Genomic DNA, 20,382 nt, shown 5'->3' on the forward strand with positions numbered 1-20,382 from the left:
TATACAATGTTTCCAATGCCAACTGGTGTGCTGACAAAGGCACACGCCAGCACATCCCCCCCCCCCCTTCCCTGTAGTGTAATGGAGATGCGAACAACAACAGGGGGAGGGGGGCGGGACGTGGGGGGGGGGGGGGGGGGGGGAAGATGCAGGAAGCTGGACATCGAGATGAGCCGGGGAGCCTTACTTGTGGAGTACGGCGTACTCCCAGCCGTACCCCGCCATCTGGCTTGCGAGAGCAGAGTAATCTCCTCGTGAAAACACTGCTCAGTATACACGTCCAGTCCTGAGGGCGTCTCCTGGGGCGATGACGGCGATGGCGATGGCGGGTCCAGGTCCATCAGGTCGGAGAGCGGCGATGGTGGAGGCGAGGGCCCGACGTCCATTGGTTCATCCCAGTGTGCCGTGGCGGCACCAGCGGGCAGCTCTTCATGGGATCTGTGAGGATCCATTCCACATCTGGAATGACTCCACCCAGTATGCACTCTGGGTGCACATTGGTTTTCTTTCCCTTCTTGGGAGCCATGTCCCTAAGGGGCTCCACAACGTGCCTAACGCTGGAGCTCTCAACTATCGATACTCCCACCTTCTGTGATTGTCAGGATCTTGCAGGCTGAGAGGTTCGAAGTCTGGCAAGCTGCCGTCTGGCATGCGAAGCAGTGGCGTGAGATTTTGCCCCTACATTGCGTTAGAATGTCCTCGATCTCGCTCCGGAAGAATAAGATGTCCCGTGGCCACCCATCGAGACGTATCGATCTATCGGAAAATGTGTAGTCGGCTGACCATGGCCCTACCAGACAGGCAGGCCGTTGGTATCCGGAAGTGCCTGCAGTGAAGATCAGGAACAGAGGCACCGGATGGCCCTCTCACCCAGCAGTGACGATGTTGTTAATGCGACAAGCACCGCGAGATGTACTGGTGTTGGAATACCCTTAGTCTCCCCATCAGCGACGTGACTGGCGCCCAATGCAAGTCCCACGAGTGACAGGGATGATGTCAATGCGGAAACATCAAGCAATGTGTTCACGAGACGTGCTGAAAATATCTAACTCAAGAATGTCAAGTGCTTCGGTACGAACACCGTTTATCCTAATGACCGACTGAATTCAGAGATGGAGAACTGCGGTATTCATGGAGACGACCGGCAGGTAATGACGTGACGTTCTGTTCGTTATGATGGAATATTGCCTGCTTCTTTACAAGTTACAGCAGAGTTACAGAGGATTAAGGCAATGAGTTTCAGTATCTTAAATTGGGCATATTTTTGTGTCACATATCTGATGTTTTTAGTCCAACTCTGTAAACATCGATTTAAATGAGATTTCTATCCATTTTAGTTATGAACCTAGAAACACAAAGTTTTAGCGATGAATGTAGCATGCCGTACATAATTGGTTGTGTTCAGATAGATGTTCTGGTGGCGGAATGTTCATTTAACCTGTTCTTCTCTTCCACTTTACTACACAAAAGTACAGTTCGGATCAGTATAACCCGAAATTAAAACACCGCAAACTTCTTCTAACACACATTTTTCGTACAGTTATCGATTTGCTTATATACCAATATGTTGTTGAAACTTTTGTAATAATAATAATAATACTTAGAACTTTATTTACGAAAATTTCTCATTTTAATGCTGGGTAAATTTGAAACAGACAATTTTCTGTGAGTCATCCTTCTTAGAAAGTGCTACGTTATTTTTCTTTTCATACTTTCTTGTTGCTTTACTGACTGCAGTTCGAACACAAGTATTCACATAAATATCGGTAAAATCAGAAATATAAAACAACCGTTTTCAAAAGAGGCAATCATTTGTCAAAGAACTAACACTTATTTTCTAATTTTTATTATGCAATTTGGACACACGTAGGTGACATGTGTTTTGCAAACATGTTTATTACATTTTCCACACAACATATTGGTTTCATTGCCGTTGTTTTCTGGATCCAGCTTACACCATGCACCTTCACCAGGTTACCTTGTTGTCACCGAATGTATATCACCTGTCCGAAATTCAGGGTCTTGGATGCAGCTGATCACTCTCAGACAATCTTCTGTTCTTCAAAATGCTTCCTTGATGCAATGTGTTCTACTGTCACTGACTGCCCAAGTTCCTCCAAGAACATTCTGCAGCCGGCCGTTGTGGCCGAGCGGTTCTAGGCGCTACAGTCTGTAACCACTTTGTTGCTAAGGTCGCAGGTTCAAATACTGCCTCGGGCATGGATGTATGTGCTGTCCTTAGATTTGTTAGGTTTAAGTAGTTCTAAGTGTAGGGGACTGATGACCTCAGATGTTAAGGCCCATAGCGCTCAGAGCCATTTGAACCATTTGAACATTCTTCCCCTCAGTATTTGACATCTCTACAATTTCATTTTGAAGTACTACAGAAAATACTACTTCAGACGAACTTTTTATGTCACTTATTCTGCTGGTTGTGTACCTGGCATTTTATGGGATAATCTTCTGATATTCAAAGCTAATAAGCTTCCATGTTGTGCTGATAGGTATAACTGGAGTTCTGTACTTCCATTTTTATAAGGCGCAGTCAAATGAAACGAGACAGATGGAAAAAAATAAGTAAAGAATTTATTATTTCAAAAGCAATATCCATAACTCTTAATAAATTCAACCAGCTATGAGACAAGACAAGTCATCACTTTCACGGAAAAATGTTTGCCGTTGTCTACAGAACCATGAGTGTACTGAGCAGTGCACCTCTTCGTCTGAAGCAAATCGATGACCAAGAACGTCTTTCTTCAGGACTCCAAAAATGTGGAAACCACATCTACATCTGCATCTACACACATACACTGCAAGCCACGGAGGATATCCTGTACCACTACTTGTCATTACCACTCGCAAATAAAGAAAGGGAAAAACGACTGTCTGTATTCCTCCGTATGAGCCCTAATTTCTCCTATTTTATATTTGTGATGCTTAGGTGAAATATGTGTTGGTGGCAGCAGAATTATTCTGCAGGCAGCTTCAAATGCCAGGTCTCTAAATTTCCTCAATAGTGTGCCTCAAAAAGAACTTAGCCTTCCCTCCGAGGATTCTCACTTGAGTATCCAAAGCATCTCTGCAACACTTGCGTGTTGTTCGAATGTACTGGTAACAAATCTAGCAGTTCGCCTCTCAACTGCTTCGATATCTTCCAAACCGTCGAGCCGTACTCCACCACTATCTTCACATGCTCGTTCTATTTCATATTGCTTTGCAAAGTTACGCCTAGATATTTAAACGAGGTGACTGCGACAAACAAGACACTGCTAATGCCGTATCCGAACATTATGGGTTTGTTTTTCCCACTCATCGGCATCAACTTACATTTTTCTACTTTTACTGTCGGCTGCCATTCATCAAACCAACTATAATTTATGTCTAAGTCATCTTGTACAATCCTACAGTCACCCATCTTCCCGTACACCGCAGCTTCATCAGCAAACAACTGCAGGCTGCTGTCCGCCAGTTCATTTATGTGTAAAGAAAGTAATAGCGGTCCTATCACACTTCCTGGGGCACTCCTGACGATACCCTTGTCAATGAACACACCCCGTCGAGAATAACATACAGTGTTCTAATACTTAAGAAGTTTTGCCCGCCGGGCTAGTCGTGCGGTCTAACGCGCTGCTTCCCGAGCGGGAAGGCGTGCCGGTCCCCGGCACGAATCCGCCCGGCGGATTAGTGTCGAGGTCTGGTGTGCCGGCCAGTCTGTGGATGGTTTTTAAGGCGATTTCCTATCTGCCTTGGCGAATGTGGGCTGATTCCCCTTATTCCACCTCACTTGCATTATGTCGGCAATTGCTGCGCAAACACTGGCTCCAAGTACACCTACACCATAATTACTCTACCATGCAGACATTTGGGGTTACACTCGTCTGCTGTGAGACGCTCCGGGGAGAGTGGACAGCTGTAGCCTGTTGTGGGCTTGTGAACCAGTGAGGGTTATGGCGGGGACGAAGCCCCTCCATGGTTTCTAGATCCCCGGTTCCATACAATACAATAAGAAGTCTTCAAGCCATTCACGTGTTTGAGAACAAATTCCATATTCTCGTACCTTTATTAACAATCTACAATGAAGCACTCTGTCAAATGCTTTCAGAAAATCTGGCAATATGAAATCAACCTGTTGCTCCTCATCTTTACTCGCAGTATATCTACATCAACATCCATACTCTGCAAATCGCCGTGAGCTGCATGACAGAGAGTACGTCCCACTGATCCAGTTATTAGGGTTTCTTCCCGTTCCATACACGTACAGAGCACGGGAAAAATGATTGTCTGAATGCCTCTGTGCATGCAGTAATTTTTCTTATCTTATCCTCACGATCCCTCTGTGGGTAATAAGTAGGGGTTCGTAATACACACATAAAAAAAAGTTTTGTATCACATCGGTTCCGAGAGTTCCGGAACCTGTACAGAAAATTGGAACAGATATCAACATAAACATATTTTACGCCATTTTTATTGCTCATGAAAACCATACATTGTACCACCATACAGAGGTGGTGGTCCAGATTGCTGTACACACTGGTACCTCTAATACCCAGTAACACGTGCTCTTGCACTGATGCATTACTATATTCATCGTGGCATACTATGCACAACTTCATCAATGTACTGTTGGACCAGATCGTCCCACTCCTCAACAGGGATTGGGCGCAGATCCCTCAGAGTGTTTGGTGGGTCACATGTCCATATACAACCCTTTTCAATCTGTCCCAGGCGTGTTCGGTGGGGTTCTTGTCTGGAGAACACGCTGGTCACTCTAGTCGAGCGATGACATTATCCTGAAGGAAGTCATTCACAAGATGAGCACGATGGGGGCGCGAATTGTCGTCCATGAAGGCGAATGCCTCGCCAATATGCTCCCGATAGGGTTGTAATATCGGTCAGAGGATAGCATTCACGTATCGTACAGCCGTTACGGTGCCTGCCTTGACCACAAGCGGCGTGCGTTGGCCCCACATAATGCCACCCCAAAACAGCAGGGAACCTTCACCTTGCTGCGCTCGCCAGACAGTGTGTCTAAGGGGTTCATTCTTACCGAGTTACCTACAAACACGTCTCCGACGATTGCTTGGTTGAAGGCATATGCGACACTCATTGGTGAAGAGAACGTGATGCCAGACCTCAGCGGTCCATTCGGTATGTTCTTGGGCCCATCTGTACCGCGCTGCATGGTGTCGTGGTTGCAAAGATGGACCTCACCATGAGCGTCGGGAGTGAAGCTGCGCCTATTGCGCACAGTTTGAGTAGTGACACGACGTCCTGTGGCTTCACAAAAAGCATTATTCGACATGGTGGTGTTGCTGTCAGGGTTCCTCCGAGCCACAGTCCGTCGATAGCAGGCATCCACTGCAGTAGTAGCCCTTGGGGGGCCTGAGTGAGGCATGTGATCGACAGTTCCTGTCTCTCTGTATCTCCTCCATGTCCGAACAACATCGCTTTGGTTCTCTCCGAGACGCCTGGACATTTCCTTTGTTGAGAGCCCTTCGTGGCAGAAAATAACAATGCGGACGCGATCGAACCGCGGTATTGACCGTCTAGGCATGGTTGAACTATAGACAACATGAGCCGTGTACCTCCTTCCTGGTGGAATGACTGGAACTGATCGGCTGTCGGACCTCCTCCGTCTAATAGGGGGTGCTCATGCATGGTTGTTTACATCTTTGGGCGGTTTTAGTGACATCTCTGAACAGTGAAAGGGACTGTGTCTGTGATAAAATATCCAGTCATCGTCTATCTTCAGGAATTCTGGGAACCAAGGTGATGCAAATCTTTTTTTGATGTGCGTATGTTCCTAGAGTCTATACTCGGTAGGCTCAAGTCGCTTCCAACTAGTATTGCATGATCTGGGTATTTACATGCTACTAACCGCACACTTTTTTGAATGAATCTAGAACTGTCATAGAGGAATCGGGCGGGCAGTAAAAACATTTTCATCAATTAAGACAGCATTAAAAGAAAGGTCACCTAAAATAATTTCAGATGTTTTCAGTAGTCCGATCAGTGAAATTTACTTCATGTTTCTATAGTCAAACTTTGCTGTTTGAAAAAAATATAAAAAGCGTGGAGAAGAGTAAAGGTTCAACAATTTAAATAAGAAATATATTAATCGACACTCAATGACGCATGAGTAAAATGAGATTGCCCCTTTTATTGGCAGGCAAATCAAGATTAATTTGAACAAATTAAAAAATGAGAACCCTAACCATGAAATAATTAGTTTGATTTTGTAATTTGAGGATGTGACAATGGCTTTCAGAACCATAGCACTTGATTATGTAGAGAAACGGGCTATTTCTTTTAATAAATATCAGGTACCTGATTGAATGACGCTATAGCGTCTAATCTGTCTTTCCAATGTCCATTTTATGACTCGCTAAATATCTCAGAGATCTCCACTTCAGTTTTTAGCTAGCTCTCTTTTCTGAGGATAATGTAGGCGCGAGTACTTTCCTAGGGGACAGTAAATTCGGGAACTCGGTTACAAATAAGTCGGTAATTCACTCACCAAATTTGGCCAGTCTCCGACTTCCCTTTCTGCATACCGACTGCGAGTGTTGTAAGAATATCTCAAACGACCGCCTTAGGTTGCGAGAAGAGGTCGCAATTTTCACCATTGTTCGCAGAGCTGATCAGGGTTCTTTGGTTTGGAGCTGAGAGGAGGGTCTCAACCAAGAGTTTTGTCGACTCTGCGACGCTATTGGCTGCAGATTTCTAGACTTTCTTTATTTTGCGGAATTTGTAGGACTCCCTTAATTCCGAACCCGATAGTGCAGGTCTAGAAATCTGCAGCCAAGACTGCCGCAGAGTCGACGAAGTCTTTGGTTGAGACCCTTCACTCAGCTCCAAACCAAACGATCCTGATCAACTCTGCGAACAATGCTGCGCATTGCGACCTCTACTTGCACCCTGTGTGGAAGGCCAGCGGCATTCACCCACTACCTCCGCCAGCCACCGGTATGGTTCAAATGGCTCTGAGCACTATGGGACTTAATATTTGAGGTCATCAGCCCCCTAGGACTTAGAATTACTTAAACCTAACTAACCTAAGGACATCACACAGATCCATGCCCGAGGCAGGATTCGAATCTACGACCGCAGCGGTCATGCGATTCCAGACTGTAGCGCCTAGAACCGCTCGGCCACCCCGTCCGACCCACCGGTATGAACTGATGAGGGTGGCAAACCCGTGTGACAGGCATTGCTGGTGCCGACGTAAGCCACAACTTGTAGAAGATTGCCCTGCATACTGGACAGTCGCAGGCAATACCGCCTCAACATCTCGGATGAGGCCCCACAGCAGACGTACTGAGTGCCCTGAACGCTGGAGCTCCATAATGCGCCTGACGTTGAAACTCCAGATAACTAGCAAACCCGTATATACGAGTGCTTCTTGGACCCTTCTGAAGGAACGGCCAACCGTTCACTCACAGGGTGAATAGGCGAGGCCAGACAGCCAGCCTCTACATTGGCCCTCCGCCTAGAGGGATGCGATTGCATTAGCACCCACCACTCACCTTGCTGTGAGGGCAAATCAGTCGCGTGAGGAACACTAGGAGATGTCTTGACAGCAGAGCCCGCGAGCGAAACAAGTGACACTTGGGCTATCCTATGCAATGCGCCAGATTCTCCGCCACCGCTACACACCAAGGAAGCAGCCTGAAGATGATTGACCGTAGTCAAAAGTACAGTCAGCTGTTTGCGAACTGCGGCCAGCTCCTCCTCCGTCTGCACACAGTACGCACACATCCTACCCATCCTAGCAAGAGTAAGTGAAGGAGTAAACTATAAAGGCAGATAGAAACCTAGGTATGTAACTTGCTGCCCTCCTGATGTGTCTGCAATGGACGCTGATACCTTAGTGAGCTACGTAGGTGGCGATTCAGAAGGAATGAAAACTGTGCTACGGACTGCCTGAATTTACACATACAAAACGCGAGATTAAACTTCTTAAACAGAAAAAAAACATGAAATTTAAGAAATATGCAACGAGGAAAACGCAGGGAAAGATAAACACGTAACTTGCCGCTCTGGGACTGTGTATCAGCCGAGAACTTGAGGCTGACTCAGGGGGAGATCGAGACTAGATGGGCATAATGGCTTCCCAGCGAAACTTTTGCAGCGTAGTTGAATCAACCTTGGCAGCGTGACGTGTGTGAACGTTATACTGCAACAGAAAGTGTGAGGTCGCCGCAAAAGATTCGCAGGGAATCCCTTAAACATCCTCCATACAGTCCCCCTCTCCCTATATGTTATTTCCATATTTTCGGATTTCTGAAGGAGGACATTCGTGACTAACGAATTGCTTTGGAAGAGGTGCACGCCTGGGCGTAGTTATTTATCTGTAGGCGACCGCAAACATTTTTTTCTTCAAGGCAATTACCATTTCGTCTCACAGTTGCATAAATTTATTAACAGTTATGGCAATTACTTTTGGTATAATAAACAGTTTACTTATTTTTTTCCGATTGCTTGGTTTCATTTGACTGCCCATTATAGAAACAAACCACTGTTCGCTATTTTGTACAGGCTGTGGACTGACGTCACTGTCATCAGAACACTTCCTTTCAGAGGCATTACTTCCGTCATCTTCAGGCTAGGAAACTGTTCCTTCATCTGTTGAGGAATTTACTATCCCTTCCAGCTCAACAGTAGTCAATGATCTGATTGGCACAGTGTCGCAGTTCACACTGAGCAGAAACACTACAGATTCAAATAATTGAGAAATGCTAGACAATTTCCTGGAAAAAAAACAAGAAACAAGTACATTGTTGTAAATATCGAGGTTTTGTTGATTGTTGAGATTAAGTTGCAACGATAAAAAACATTATTACCAAAAGCCATAAAGTATAACAAAAAAACTAAAATATATTTGACGTTAGAGTAATATTTGTGTCTGTTCATAATGACCCGAACGTTGCATATGTAACTCTTACGGTCTTTACCAAACTACTTAAAATACTTTTATAGACGTACTGATCATGCATTTTCAAATATTCACCAACTGTCACACAGTTACCTGGGTGTTTAATTAATTAGGAACGAAATTTATAACCATTTCAGGCCATATGGACCCGAACAGAACAGCAAGGTTAAGTGAGTTGTTCAAACGACTGCCCATTGCCTGAATGCGCAATTTAATGTGCCCTCAAAACGACATGTGGACGAGACGTTAATCAGCTCGTGTCTTCTCTATGCGCTGTTTGCAGTCGTGTTCGGTTAGATTGCTGAATGCACCGCTAACACTACCATACACAACGGAGATTGGAATGCACAGACTAACAAGGTTCGTCAGCCACGGATACTGACATGGAATAAACATGGTGTACACATCCAACGAGTACACTGGAATGTTGCTGGTGATTGGCGAATGTCGACAACATGTCAACGAAACAGCCACGTAGCTACAGACCCTTCGGTGGTTTAAAAGGGCTAGTAACACTGTTTTAAAATAATTAGTTGGTTTTAAACCGTTTAATAATCGGTTTAAATCGTACAATTGGACGGACTGAGAACGTGTAGCACCATAAGGAAAAATTATTTCTGGAGTTAATATTCGATATTTCAAGCTCAAAATTTAGATCTACTATTATTGTGTAATGTAATTATTTCAAATCCAGAAATGTTATTTAATAGGTTTTTTCCTTTATTCCAGGCAACATTTTTACACTTGTACTAAAAGACGTAATTGCTGCAAACAAAAGAAAATAGCACTTCCTCAGATCTTGAACAGAAAGATCGCTTGATATGTCAAATAAATTCACCAAGATATTGACTTAGTTTACAACGTACAGCTGGATGTTTCATCGAGTCCTCATCTGATGAAAGGAAGGTACTTTTTTTTAGTGGGTGGGGATCTTGTGTATCTGTTCGATACGAATTGTATCTGAGATTCCATTACACTGAGACCAGTTTTCTATTTGCATTGTAGTCAGTTTCTTTCGGAGTCTTGTGTGAATCCAACTAAGATCGCCGGCCGCTGTGGTTCAAATGGCTCTGAGCACTATGGGACTTAACATCTGAGGTCATCAGTCCTCTAGAACTTAGAACAACTTAAACCTAACTAACCTAAGGACATCACACACATCCATGCGCGGCCGGCCGCTGTGACCAAGAGGTACTAGGCGCTCCAGTCTGGAACCGCGCGACTGCTATGGCCGCAGGTTCGAATCCTGCCTCGGGCATGGATGTATGTGATGTCCTTAGGTTAGTTAGGTTTAAGTAGTTCTAAGTTGTAGGGGACTGATGACCTCAGACATTAAGAACCATAGTGGTCAGAGCCATTTGAACCAACTAAGATCAGGTCACTTGCATTCTGCCACAGCTGACGTTTCTGTTACAGTTGAAAATCTGGATGCTAAAGTACACAAAGGTTGCTTAGCGTGCAGTCCTCGCTCTCATCTCGATAGAGACAGGCGATCATCAGTAGCCCCGAGACAACCTTTCAAAAGGAAAGCAACACTAGCTCGAAATCCCACTAGATTTGCTGCAATAGTTTCCGAATCAAGCTGAAGAAAATTGCAGTGTGCTGGTACACAGTCAGTTGCTTGATTTTCCTTATTTGAAGTAAGAAGTCGTCCTCTTTACACTGGGGATCATGAGGGCTTGTTACTGCGTGTATCATTCTGCAGGTAAACTCTTTCCTACGTTTCACGGCAGGTTTTATAACTGATGAGTCTTTTGCAGAAAACACAACATCAAAAAGTAATTATGTAAGGTAATGACATTTCGGGAATACATTTGTTAGGGAACATATTTAAGTGATTAATATTGCAAGATCACAGATTAATGTAAGCGAGAGATAGGGAACTGATGACCATAGATGTTAAGTCCCATAGTGCTCAGAGCCATTTGAACCATTTTGTAAGCGAGAGATAAGCCACTGCAAATCGGAAATGTTGGTACATTAATAACCGGTGTAACAGCCAAAATGTTGAACGCAAGCATGCAACCGTGCATGCATTGTGTTGTACAGGTACCGGAAGTGGGTTCATCGAATGGAGTTTCATGACTGTTGCATTTGGTCGGTCAATACAGGGACGGTTAATGCTGATTGTGAATGACGCTAGAGTTGTCGTCAGATGATGTCCCCTGTCGTAGATAGGAGACGGTCTGGTGATCGAGCAGGCCAAAGCCACATATCGACTCTCTGTAGAGCATGTTGGGTTACACAGCGGCAAGTGGACAAGTGTTTTGCTTTCGGGAAACACACCCTGGAATGGTGTTCATGAATGGCAGCACAACAGGTCGAATCATCAGACTGACGTACAGATTTGCAGTCTGGGTGCATGGCATAACCGCGAGAGTGCTCCTGCTATCTTACAAATTCGCGCCCCAGATCACAACTCGAGGTGTAGGTCCAGTGTGCCTAACACGCACACAGGTTGGTTGCAGGCTCTCAAGTGGCCTCCTTCTAACCAACTCACGGCCATCACTGGCACCGAGGCAGAACCAGCTTTCATCAAACCTTACATCAGACCTCCATACGCTCTCCAGTGAGCTCCCACTTCAGACCACTGAAGTCGAAGATGGCGATAGTTTGGGGTCAGCGGAATGCATGCTGCAGGGCGCAGGGCTCGGAACAGTCCTTGCAGTAAACTATTTGAAACAGTACATTGTGTCACTGTGGTGCCAACTGCCGCTCAGATTGTTGCTGCAGATATAGTACGATGCGACAGAGCCGCACGCCAAACACGATGGTCTTTCCTCTCGCTTGCGCCTCGTGGCCGTCAGGTGTCAAGTCTTCTTGCAACCGTATATTCTCATGACCACCGCTGCCAGCAATCATGTACAGCGCCTACATTCCTGCCATGTCTTTCTGCAATATCGCAGAAGGAACATTCAGCTTCCTGTAGCTGTATTACACGACCCCGTTCAAAGAGGAACATCCAGCTTCCTGTAGCCGTATTACACGACCTCGTTCAAACTTAGTGAGGTGTTGATAATGGCGTCTTTATCGCCTAAAAGGCATTCTCGACTAGCATCAGCTCAACATGTCCAGTCTCGAAGGTAACCGTTACAGCTTATTTAAAGTAAACCCGATTTGCATTCACATAGTAGCTCTACTAGCGCCACTCTTATGCGATTGGCGTGAAATCGGAATAGACATCATCTTTCAAATGTAGAAAAACGCCTGCCTATTTTCGTTTCTGTGTCGCAGCTCCTCCTTGGTGTTGCGATTTTGTTTCTGTCAGTGTATTTTACCCTCCTTCAGCACTGCATATATGTTAGCTGAAGTTAACAATAAAAAGGTCATGTGGTCCGACAAAACATTATTGTCTGCTTCAGCATCGTGCGTAGGTTTTAGTAACCACAAAGCACCTTTCAGTTTCAGCCGTGCCTCCGTGCTCGTGTTGAACTGCACATTGCTAAGAAGTCCGCCTCCGTAGCGCAGCGGTAGCGTTATCGCATACCACGCAAGGGGGCCCGGGTTCGATTCCGGCTTGAGGACTGGGTGTTCTGTGTCCTTCATCATCATTGACACGCAAGTCGTCGAAGTGGCATCAACTTAAAAGACGTGCAATACGGCGGCAGAACTCCGAAAGGGATATTCCGACCAGTAAATGCCATACGATGATTTCATTTCATTGCGGCAAAAAAATGTTTTCTGTATTGTCTTCCAGTTCTTTACCAAGGTATCAAAACATATTGCAACAGCGTGCTAGATGAAACTTTGAGGTGACAGATGATGTAACGTATTTCTTTTCTCTTTGCCTCCAGTACTGCACTGGAAACACTGCTATACTTCCAAGATTTAAGGGTTTAGCCCAATCAAACGGTATGCATAACTATCTGCTACGTACAATAGTGCAGCTTAATTATTTTGACGTGCACTATTTCTCAGACATTTTTAAGACACTGCCTAACAAAAGAATGAAGCCCTCAGAAGAGGTGTAGAAACCTAAATGATATTTCACGGCTTGGAAGGGTATCTGATGTTATTTTAGTGATAAAAAATCGAGTCAAATTTGCAAAGAACTTGATAGGTATGAGCCCTCTTATCACTATGAAGTTCCAGCCCCTCCGGTGTAACCGCATGCACTGATTCGGATGGGAAGAGTGTCATAGGCCTTTGTATTCTCTCCTGATGGAAGCTGGACCACAGTTGTTGTAACTCCTCCTTTCTTATCCTGGATATTGGTACTGATCAGAGTTGAAGTGCGAGCTTGCTCCACATACATTTTATCGGGGGCAGTTATGGAGATATTGCTAGCCATTGGAGTACCTCAACATCACACAAACAGTTCATAGAGACATGTGCCATGTGTATGTCACCACATGAGAGGTAACACATGAGGACGCAAGATGTTTGTGTTGTGCCATTACAGATCCCTCAGTCACTACCAGCAATGACCTGAAGTCATACCCGATGGATTCCCGCACCGTGACGTCAGGAGTAATACCATTGTGACACTCCAAAACGTTGCAAAAATGCGACCTCTCCGCAGGTCGCTGCCATATTCACCAACGATGTTCATGCTAGGCAGCGTAGAACTGCAGTTCATCACTGAACAGAACACGACACTACTCATCAGCAGTTCATGCTTCCTGTCATGGCACCACTCCAAATGCAACAGTTCGTGTTGTGGTGTTAACTCCAGCCTACACATGGGATTGTAATTCCCTAGTCTGACTGCTACTAGTCTCTGCAATGACACAGAGTGTTGCAGGGAGTCTATTACTCATTCTCGGGTGGCATATGCAGATGGGAAGGGTCTACAATTGCTTGATGAATAATATGGCTGTCCTCCCTTGTGGTGGTCATGCATGGTTGACAGGAACCTTGACAACGAGTATCTCCGACCTCATATTCCCATGCAGGGCTTCTGTCACATCCAAATGCCACACAAATCAGGATGCTGCATAAAGTGATCTGCCAGTTCTAACAACCCTACCACAACAAAGGTCAAAAATTAATTATGATTGTAGTGTTGCTCACGCTGCTAAATATTGCATTTTCGGGCAACAACAAAGTTATATTAAGCGGCAGGTGTCATTAGAGCACAGTTAATTAAGTCATTTCTTGAAATAATGGATAAACTAGGCACTCATCTTTCCGTGTTTCCCACACTGGTCTCGTTGTGAAGTCATGGCTCAATCGTAGAAAATCTAGGTAGTGATGATTCCAAGCTCGGATGCAAAGAGGCCTAGGTGTTATTCTGCGATATTCAAAAGTTTTATAGATGTGTTCCATAAACCATTCTTGAAGATTAAACTTTTTGCACGTTAGGACAATGGTGATGTAAAAAAGTAATCAGCACTCCGAATTTAAGTTACTCTTCTTTTTTATTACTTTTGTTGCAATATCATGTAACTCGTTCCAAAACCGCACTTCACAATATACAACATACTTGAAAATATCTTCCTCGCTGTTAAAGTTCACGTTTCATAAACTGACTACAATTTGCGTCTTTTTAACATGACGACCAAAGCTTGACTCTCTAATAACCGCTTGCACGCCCAAAAATCAGAGTTAGAAGTATGTCAATGATCATAGTGACAAAAGAAAGAATACACATGAGAATAATATCATTGCAATACATACATATCGGTGTATCGAAGTACCTCTACGTTAATTAAACCAAATCTGAATGTTGTCATAGAAATATGTTAACTATTTTACAGAAAAACAGTAGAATATTGCTGGTATCCAGAGGTTGAGGTGAGGTGCCGTAATGGTTAAGTAATTAATGTACCATTACACATTCAAGTGGAGACTCCTTTCACACCGTTTTAGGTGCTGGTAACGCTCTCTCCCACAACAATGCGGTATCTCCATGGCCTTAACCATGATCACTCAGCATCTGACACTGTTCAGGCCCCTTATAACCCTACTAGGCGTGGTAACGAGAGTAAACATGAACAGCACTAAACGGTTCTGGTGTCTGTTCTACCTGCCACAGTCAACTCTAATCATTTACATATACATCAGTGGTATGTTTGTGTACAAAGTCAATTTGATATCCGATCATGCCTTCACATTTTTGTCAGACAGTATGTGTCTTACATCTACATCTGCATTTATTCTCCGCAAGCCACCCAACGGTGTGTGGCGGAGGGCACTTTACGTGCCACTGTCATTACCTCCCTTTCCTGTTCCAGTCGCGTATGGTTCGCGGGAAGAACGACTGCCGGAAAGCCTCTGTGCGCGCTCGAATCTCTCTATTTTTACGTTCGTGATCTCCTCGGGAGGTATAAGTAGGGGGAAGCAATATATTCGATACCTCATCCAGAAACGCACCCTCTCGAAACCTGGACAGCAAGCTACACCGCGATACAGAGCGCCTCTCTTGCAGAGTCTGCCACTAGAGTTTGCTAAACATCTCCGTAACGCTATCACGGTTACCAAATAACCCTGTGACGAAACGCGCCGCTCTTCTTTGGATCTTCTCTGTCTCCTCCGTCAAACCGATCTGGTACGGATCCCACACTGATGAGCAATACTCAAGTATAGGTCGAATGAGTGTTTTGTAAGCCACCTCCTTTGTTGACGGACTACATTTTCTAAGGACTCTCCCAATGAATCTCAACCTGGCACCCGCCTTACCAACAATTAATTTTATATGGTCATTCCACTTCAAATCGTTCTGTACACATACTCCCAGATACTTTACAGAGGTAACTGCTACCAGTGTTTGTTCCGCTATCATATAACCATACAATAAAGTATCCTTCTTCCTATGTATTCGCAATACATTACATTTGTCTATGTTAAGGGTCAGTTGCCAACCCCTGCAGTAAGTGCCTATCCGCTGCAGATCTTCACGCATTTCGCTGCAATTTTCTAATGCTGCAACTTCTCTGTATACTACAGCATCATCCGCGAAAAGCTGCATGGAACTTTGGACACTATCTACTAGGTCATTTATATATATTGTGAAAAGCAATGGGCCGCGTGGTATTAGCCAAGCGGTCTAAGGCACTGTAGTCATGGACTGTGCGGCTGGTCCCGGCAGAGGTTCGAGCCCTCCCTCGGGCATGGGTGTGTGTGTTTGTCTTTAGGATAATTTAGGTTAAGTAGTGTGTAAGCTTAGGGACTGATGACCTTAGCAGTTAAGTCCCATAAGATTTCACACACATATGAACATTTTTTTGAAAAGCAGTGGTTGCATAACACTCCCCTGTAGCACGCCAGAGATTACTTTAACGTCTGTAGACGTCTCTCCATTGAGAACAGCATGCTGTGTTCTGTTTGCTAAAAACTCTTCAATCCAGCCACACAGCTGGTCTGATATTCCGAAGGCTCTTGCTCTAGACTCTAGAATCTGAAGGACGTCGCTTGACCGATACCGGTTATCCATAAATAAATAATTACAGTCTTTTTTGTTGTTTCGAGTGGTTTTTTAAACTCATTGAATAAATGCCACACTGTTAGCAGAAAATTAAAAAGTGTCTTGTGTACATTTCACGCATAGTCAGTCACATTGGTTGATGCCCTTTGCATGCAGTAATACCTGTCTCTGCTCTGCTTCAAAAAATGGTTCAAATGGCTCTGAGCACTATGGGACTTAACTTCTGAGGTCATCAGTCCCCTACAACTTAGAACTACTTAAACCTAAATAACCTAAGGACATCACACAGATCTATGCCCGAGACAGGATTCGAACCTGCGACCGTAGCGGTCGCGCGGTTCCAGACTGTAGTGCCTAGAACCGCTCGGCCACTCCGGCCGGCTGCTCTGCTTCAATCTATTAAGTGAACAGCTGTCGTGCTGCTTGCTTTGCTCAGGGTCCTCTGGTAGCGCAGTTTACCTTCTGGAAGCATAACGATCGCACGGTGGTCGCAGACGACGCCGCATCCAAGGGAATGTCTGTGGCGACGGACGCCGACGGCGCCAGACCGCACTCGCGGCTGCTGATTTCCAGGGCGGACGTCACGCACGCCGGCAGCTACACCTGTGGTGCACCAGGCGCAGATCCAGATACCGTGCACCTCTTCATCTCGCAAGGTAACCGCCGGCGGTCGCGACCTTCACTGCTGTGACAGTAGAGCTGCGCCCTACCAAAACTACGGTTCACTGGTTTTGGTACGACGCATATACTACTGGCCATTAAAATTGCTACACCACGAAGATGACGTGCTACAGACGCGAAATTTAACCGACAGGAAGAAGATGCTGTGATATGCAAATGATAAGCTTCTCAGAGCATTCACACAAGGTTGGTGCTGGTGGCGACACCTACAACGTGCTGACATGAGGAAAGTTTCCAACCGATTTCTCATACACAAACAGCACTTGACCGGCGTTACCTGGTAAAACGTTGTTGTGATACCTCGTGTAAGGAGCAGAAATGCGTACCATCACGTTTCCGACTTTGATAAAGATCGGATTGTAGCCTATCGCGATTGCGGTTTGTCGTATCGCGACAGTGCTGCTCCCGTTGGTCGAGATCCAATGACTGTTATCAGAATATGGAATCGGTGGGTTCAGGAGGGTAATACGAAATGCCGTGCTGGATCCCAACGGCCTCGTATCACCAGCAGTCGAGATGACAGGCATCTTATCCGCATGGCTGTAACGGATCGTGCAATCACGTCTCCATCCCTGAGTCAACAGATGGGGACGTTTGCAAGACATCAACCAGTTCGACGACGTTTGCAGCAGCGTGGACTATCAGCTCGAAGACCATGGCTGCGGTTACCCTTGACGCTGCATCATAGACAGGAGCGCCTGTGATGGTGTACTCAACGACAAACCTGGGTGCACGAATGGCAAAACGTCATTTTTTCGGATTAATCTAGGTTCTGTTTACAGCATCATGATGGTCGCATCCGTGTTTGGCGACATCGCGGTGAACGCACATTGGAAGCGTGTATTCGTCATCGCCGTACTGGTGTATCACCCGGCGTAATGGTATGGGGTGCCATTGGTTACATGTCTCGGTCACCTCTTGTTCGCATTGACGGCTCTTTGAAAAGTGGACATTTCAGATGTGTTACGACCCGTGGCTCTACCTTCATTCGATCCCTGCGAAACCCTACATTTCAGCAGGGTAATGCACGACCGCATGTTGCAGGTCCTGTACGGGCCTTTTTGGATACAGAAAATGTTCGACTGCTGCCCTGGCCAGCACTTTCTCCAGATCTCTCACCAATTGAAAACGTCTGGTCAAAGGTGGCCGAGCAACTGGCTCGTCACAATACGCCAGTCACTACTCTTGATGAACTGTGGTATCGTGTTGAAGCTGCATGGACAGCTGTACCTGTACACGCCATCCAAGGTCTGTTTGACTCAATGCCCAGGCGTATTAAGGCCGTTATTACGGCCAGAGGTGGTTGTTCTGGGTACTGATTTCTCAGGAGCTATGCACCCAAATTGCGTGAAAATGTAATCACATGTCAGTTTTAGTATAATATATTTCTCCAATGAATACCCGTTTATCGTCTGCATTTCTTCTTGGTGTAGCAATTTTAATGGTCAGTAGTGAAATGACATAGCAAATGTTACGATTACTGGTAGTACTGGTAGCACTGATAGGGAAAGAAATATAAATGAATGTGTAAGACAGGAAATGAGAGCCGACGACTTCTCGTTTTTTTGTTTTTTTTGTGCTTGTTTTGCACATAATTAGAACCTTACATCACTCAGTGTTAGTCCATTGTGTATCTTATAACGTTACAGAATATAAATTGCATTTTATAAATAATAAAAATTAGTTGATCGCGTAACATCTGGGCCTTTATGTAACCAAAGCAGTTACTTTTCATGCAAATACATTTTACATACACAAACAAAAAAACCTATATAATTATTTTCATTATTTTGTACTCAGTAGAACGTTCTTCATCATGATCCATAGCAAGAGTTTCCTGTTATTATTGATAAATCCGATACCTGTTTATTAATGACAGAACCATGTTTTATATAAGCTCGACGAAGTATTGAAGCAATATTTGATACTTTTTTTTGAGGAATTTGCTTTTTCTAGCGCTGTATGGTAACCCTATATTATTTTTACTTTATTTTCGCTACACCATCCCTCTGTTTCACGTTACGAATCAACAATTTTTTGATAAAACCCGAACTAAACATTGACAGTTTCAAATTTGCTGTAAATACTGTTTATTTTCAAGCAGCAGACAAGAGGCTTCATAGATTACTCAGCCCTTTGTATATCCTCATTCAGTTTCTAGGCGGTTCACCAATTCTGGTTTCTAGAGGAATCTAGTAAGACACTGACTTCATGTGTAAACAAAGCGATCAATGCCAGCTAAAGCCCAGTAGGTATGCAACACACCTAGCGCACAGGTAACACGGGAACAATATTAAAAGGTCATGGCTCATAGGAAAGCTACTGTAGTTTACGCTTATTTGCGATAGTCTACAGTAGCCTACCGTAGTTTTACAACTGTGTGTGACAGCCGTTACAGCCTTACAGATGGGGTGACACTAATGCCCCAAGCAGTGAGAAAGACGATTCTCTCGAAGCTGTAACCGACACTGGATCATTTTCTTCGGTGTTCAGCTGAGGTGACAGTTTAAATGGTACAGTTTTGAAGTTTTACACAGGTATTTATAATTATTTGCGAGGTTATAACTAAGTGTGCAGAGATTCATATAGTACAGAAGCATCAAACAAAATTACTTCCTTAAATGGGTACACATTACAAGTCATATACTAGAGATATTATTTTGGTCTTTTGGAGTAGTAGCGCAATGCACATATCTCACAAGATACGAAGAACTGGAAAGATATAAAATAAAAAAAAAACGGTTTTGTGGAACTTCCAATTTTGAATGCTGGAAAGTAAGGCAAAGCTGTCATCATAAATGCCACTGATATCTACAAATAAATAATTATCATAATAAGTCTTTATAAAATAATGTGATGTGACTGTAGGCCCTATACATCAGCCCAGAATGTTTCAGCCTCTCATTCCTTTCAGTTCCTGAGAAGGAGCCTAAGTACTGAAAATTTGAAATATGACAAAATACTTGTCCTTTTCGTCATCTTCTTCCATTCTTCTGTAGGTCCTCTTCACCTGTTGGAAATTTTCTCCAGTTCAGATAATGAAACTTCTGCCTTCTTAACCATGTGATAGTCGATTTGCTAGAGGATATGAATTGTAAAATTTCCAGGGCAGGTACTTCAATCCTAACTTTGTTGCCTTCATTAAAGTTGTTGTTCCGCAAAATGATGGAGAAAAATTAGGATATCTCACTCACCACTGCAAGTAGCCAGAGACGAAGGTCAAGTCGGACAGCTCAGCACAGTTTCGCCAAAAACATCTGCAGTTACTGTTAGCGGGGTTCCAAGGTGGTTACCAAGCTCAGAAACTGATGACGAAGTAGTACTGACGTGGCAGAATGCAGGAGCTGCACCAAGCGAGTGATTGCTAATTCACATGGACTGATGTAGCTACTTGATCAAA

The 20,382-nt window shown here is 44.5% G+C and overlaps 1 protein-coding gene across 1 annotated transcript in view; it reads left to right on the top strand.

Moving 5' to 3' along the window:
* Positions 1 to 19,922, top strand: part of LOC124803290 (hemicentin-1-like) — a 112,630-nt gene extending 92,708 nt beyond the window's left edge. Inside the window, exons 5-6 of the mRNA XM_047264473.1 lie at positions 16,738 to 16,957; positions 19,897 to 19,922. Of these exons, the coding sequence (XP_047120429.1) occupies positions 16,738 to 16,957; positions 19,897 to 19,922 (246 nt within the window). The remainder of the gene's footprint in view (positions 1 to 16,737; positions 16,958 to 19,896) is intronic.
* Positions 19,923 to 20,382: the final 460 nt, after the last annotated feature.

Source organism: Schistocerca piceifrons, chromosome 6, assembly GCF_021461385.2.
Source record: "Schistocerca piceifrons isolate TAMUIC-IGC-003096 chromosome 6, iqSchPice1.1, whole genome shotgun sequence".
NCBI classification, from domain to species: domain Eukaryota; kingdom Metazoa; phylum Arthropoda; class Insecta; order Orthoptera; family Acrididae; genus Schistocerca; species Schistocerca piceifrons.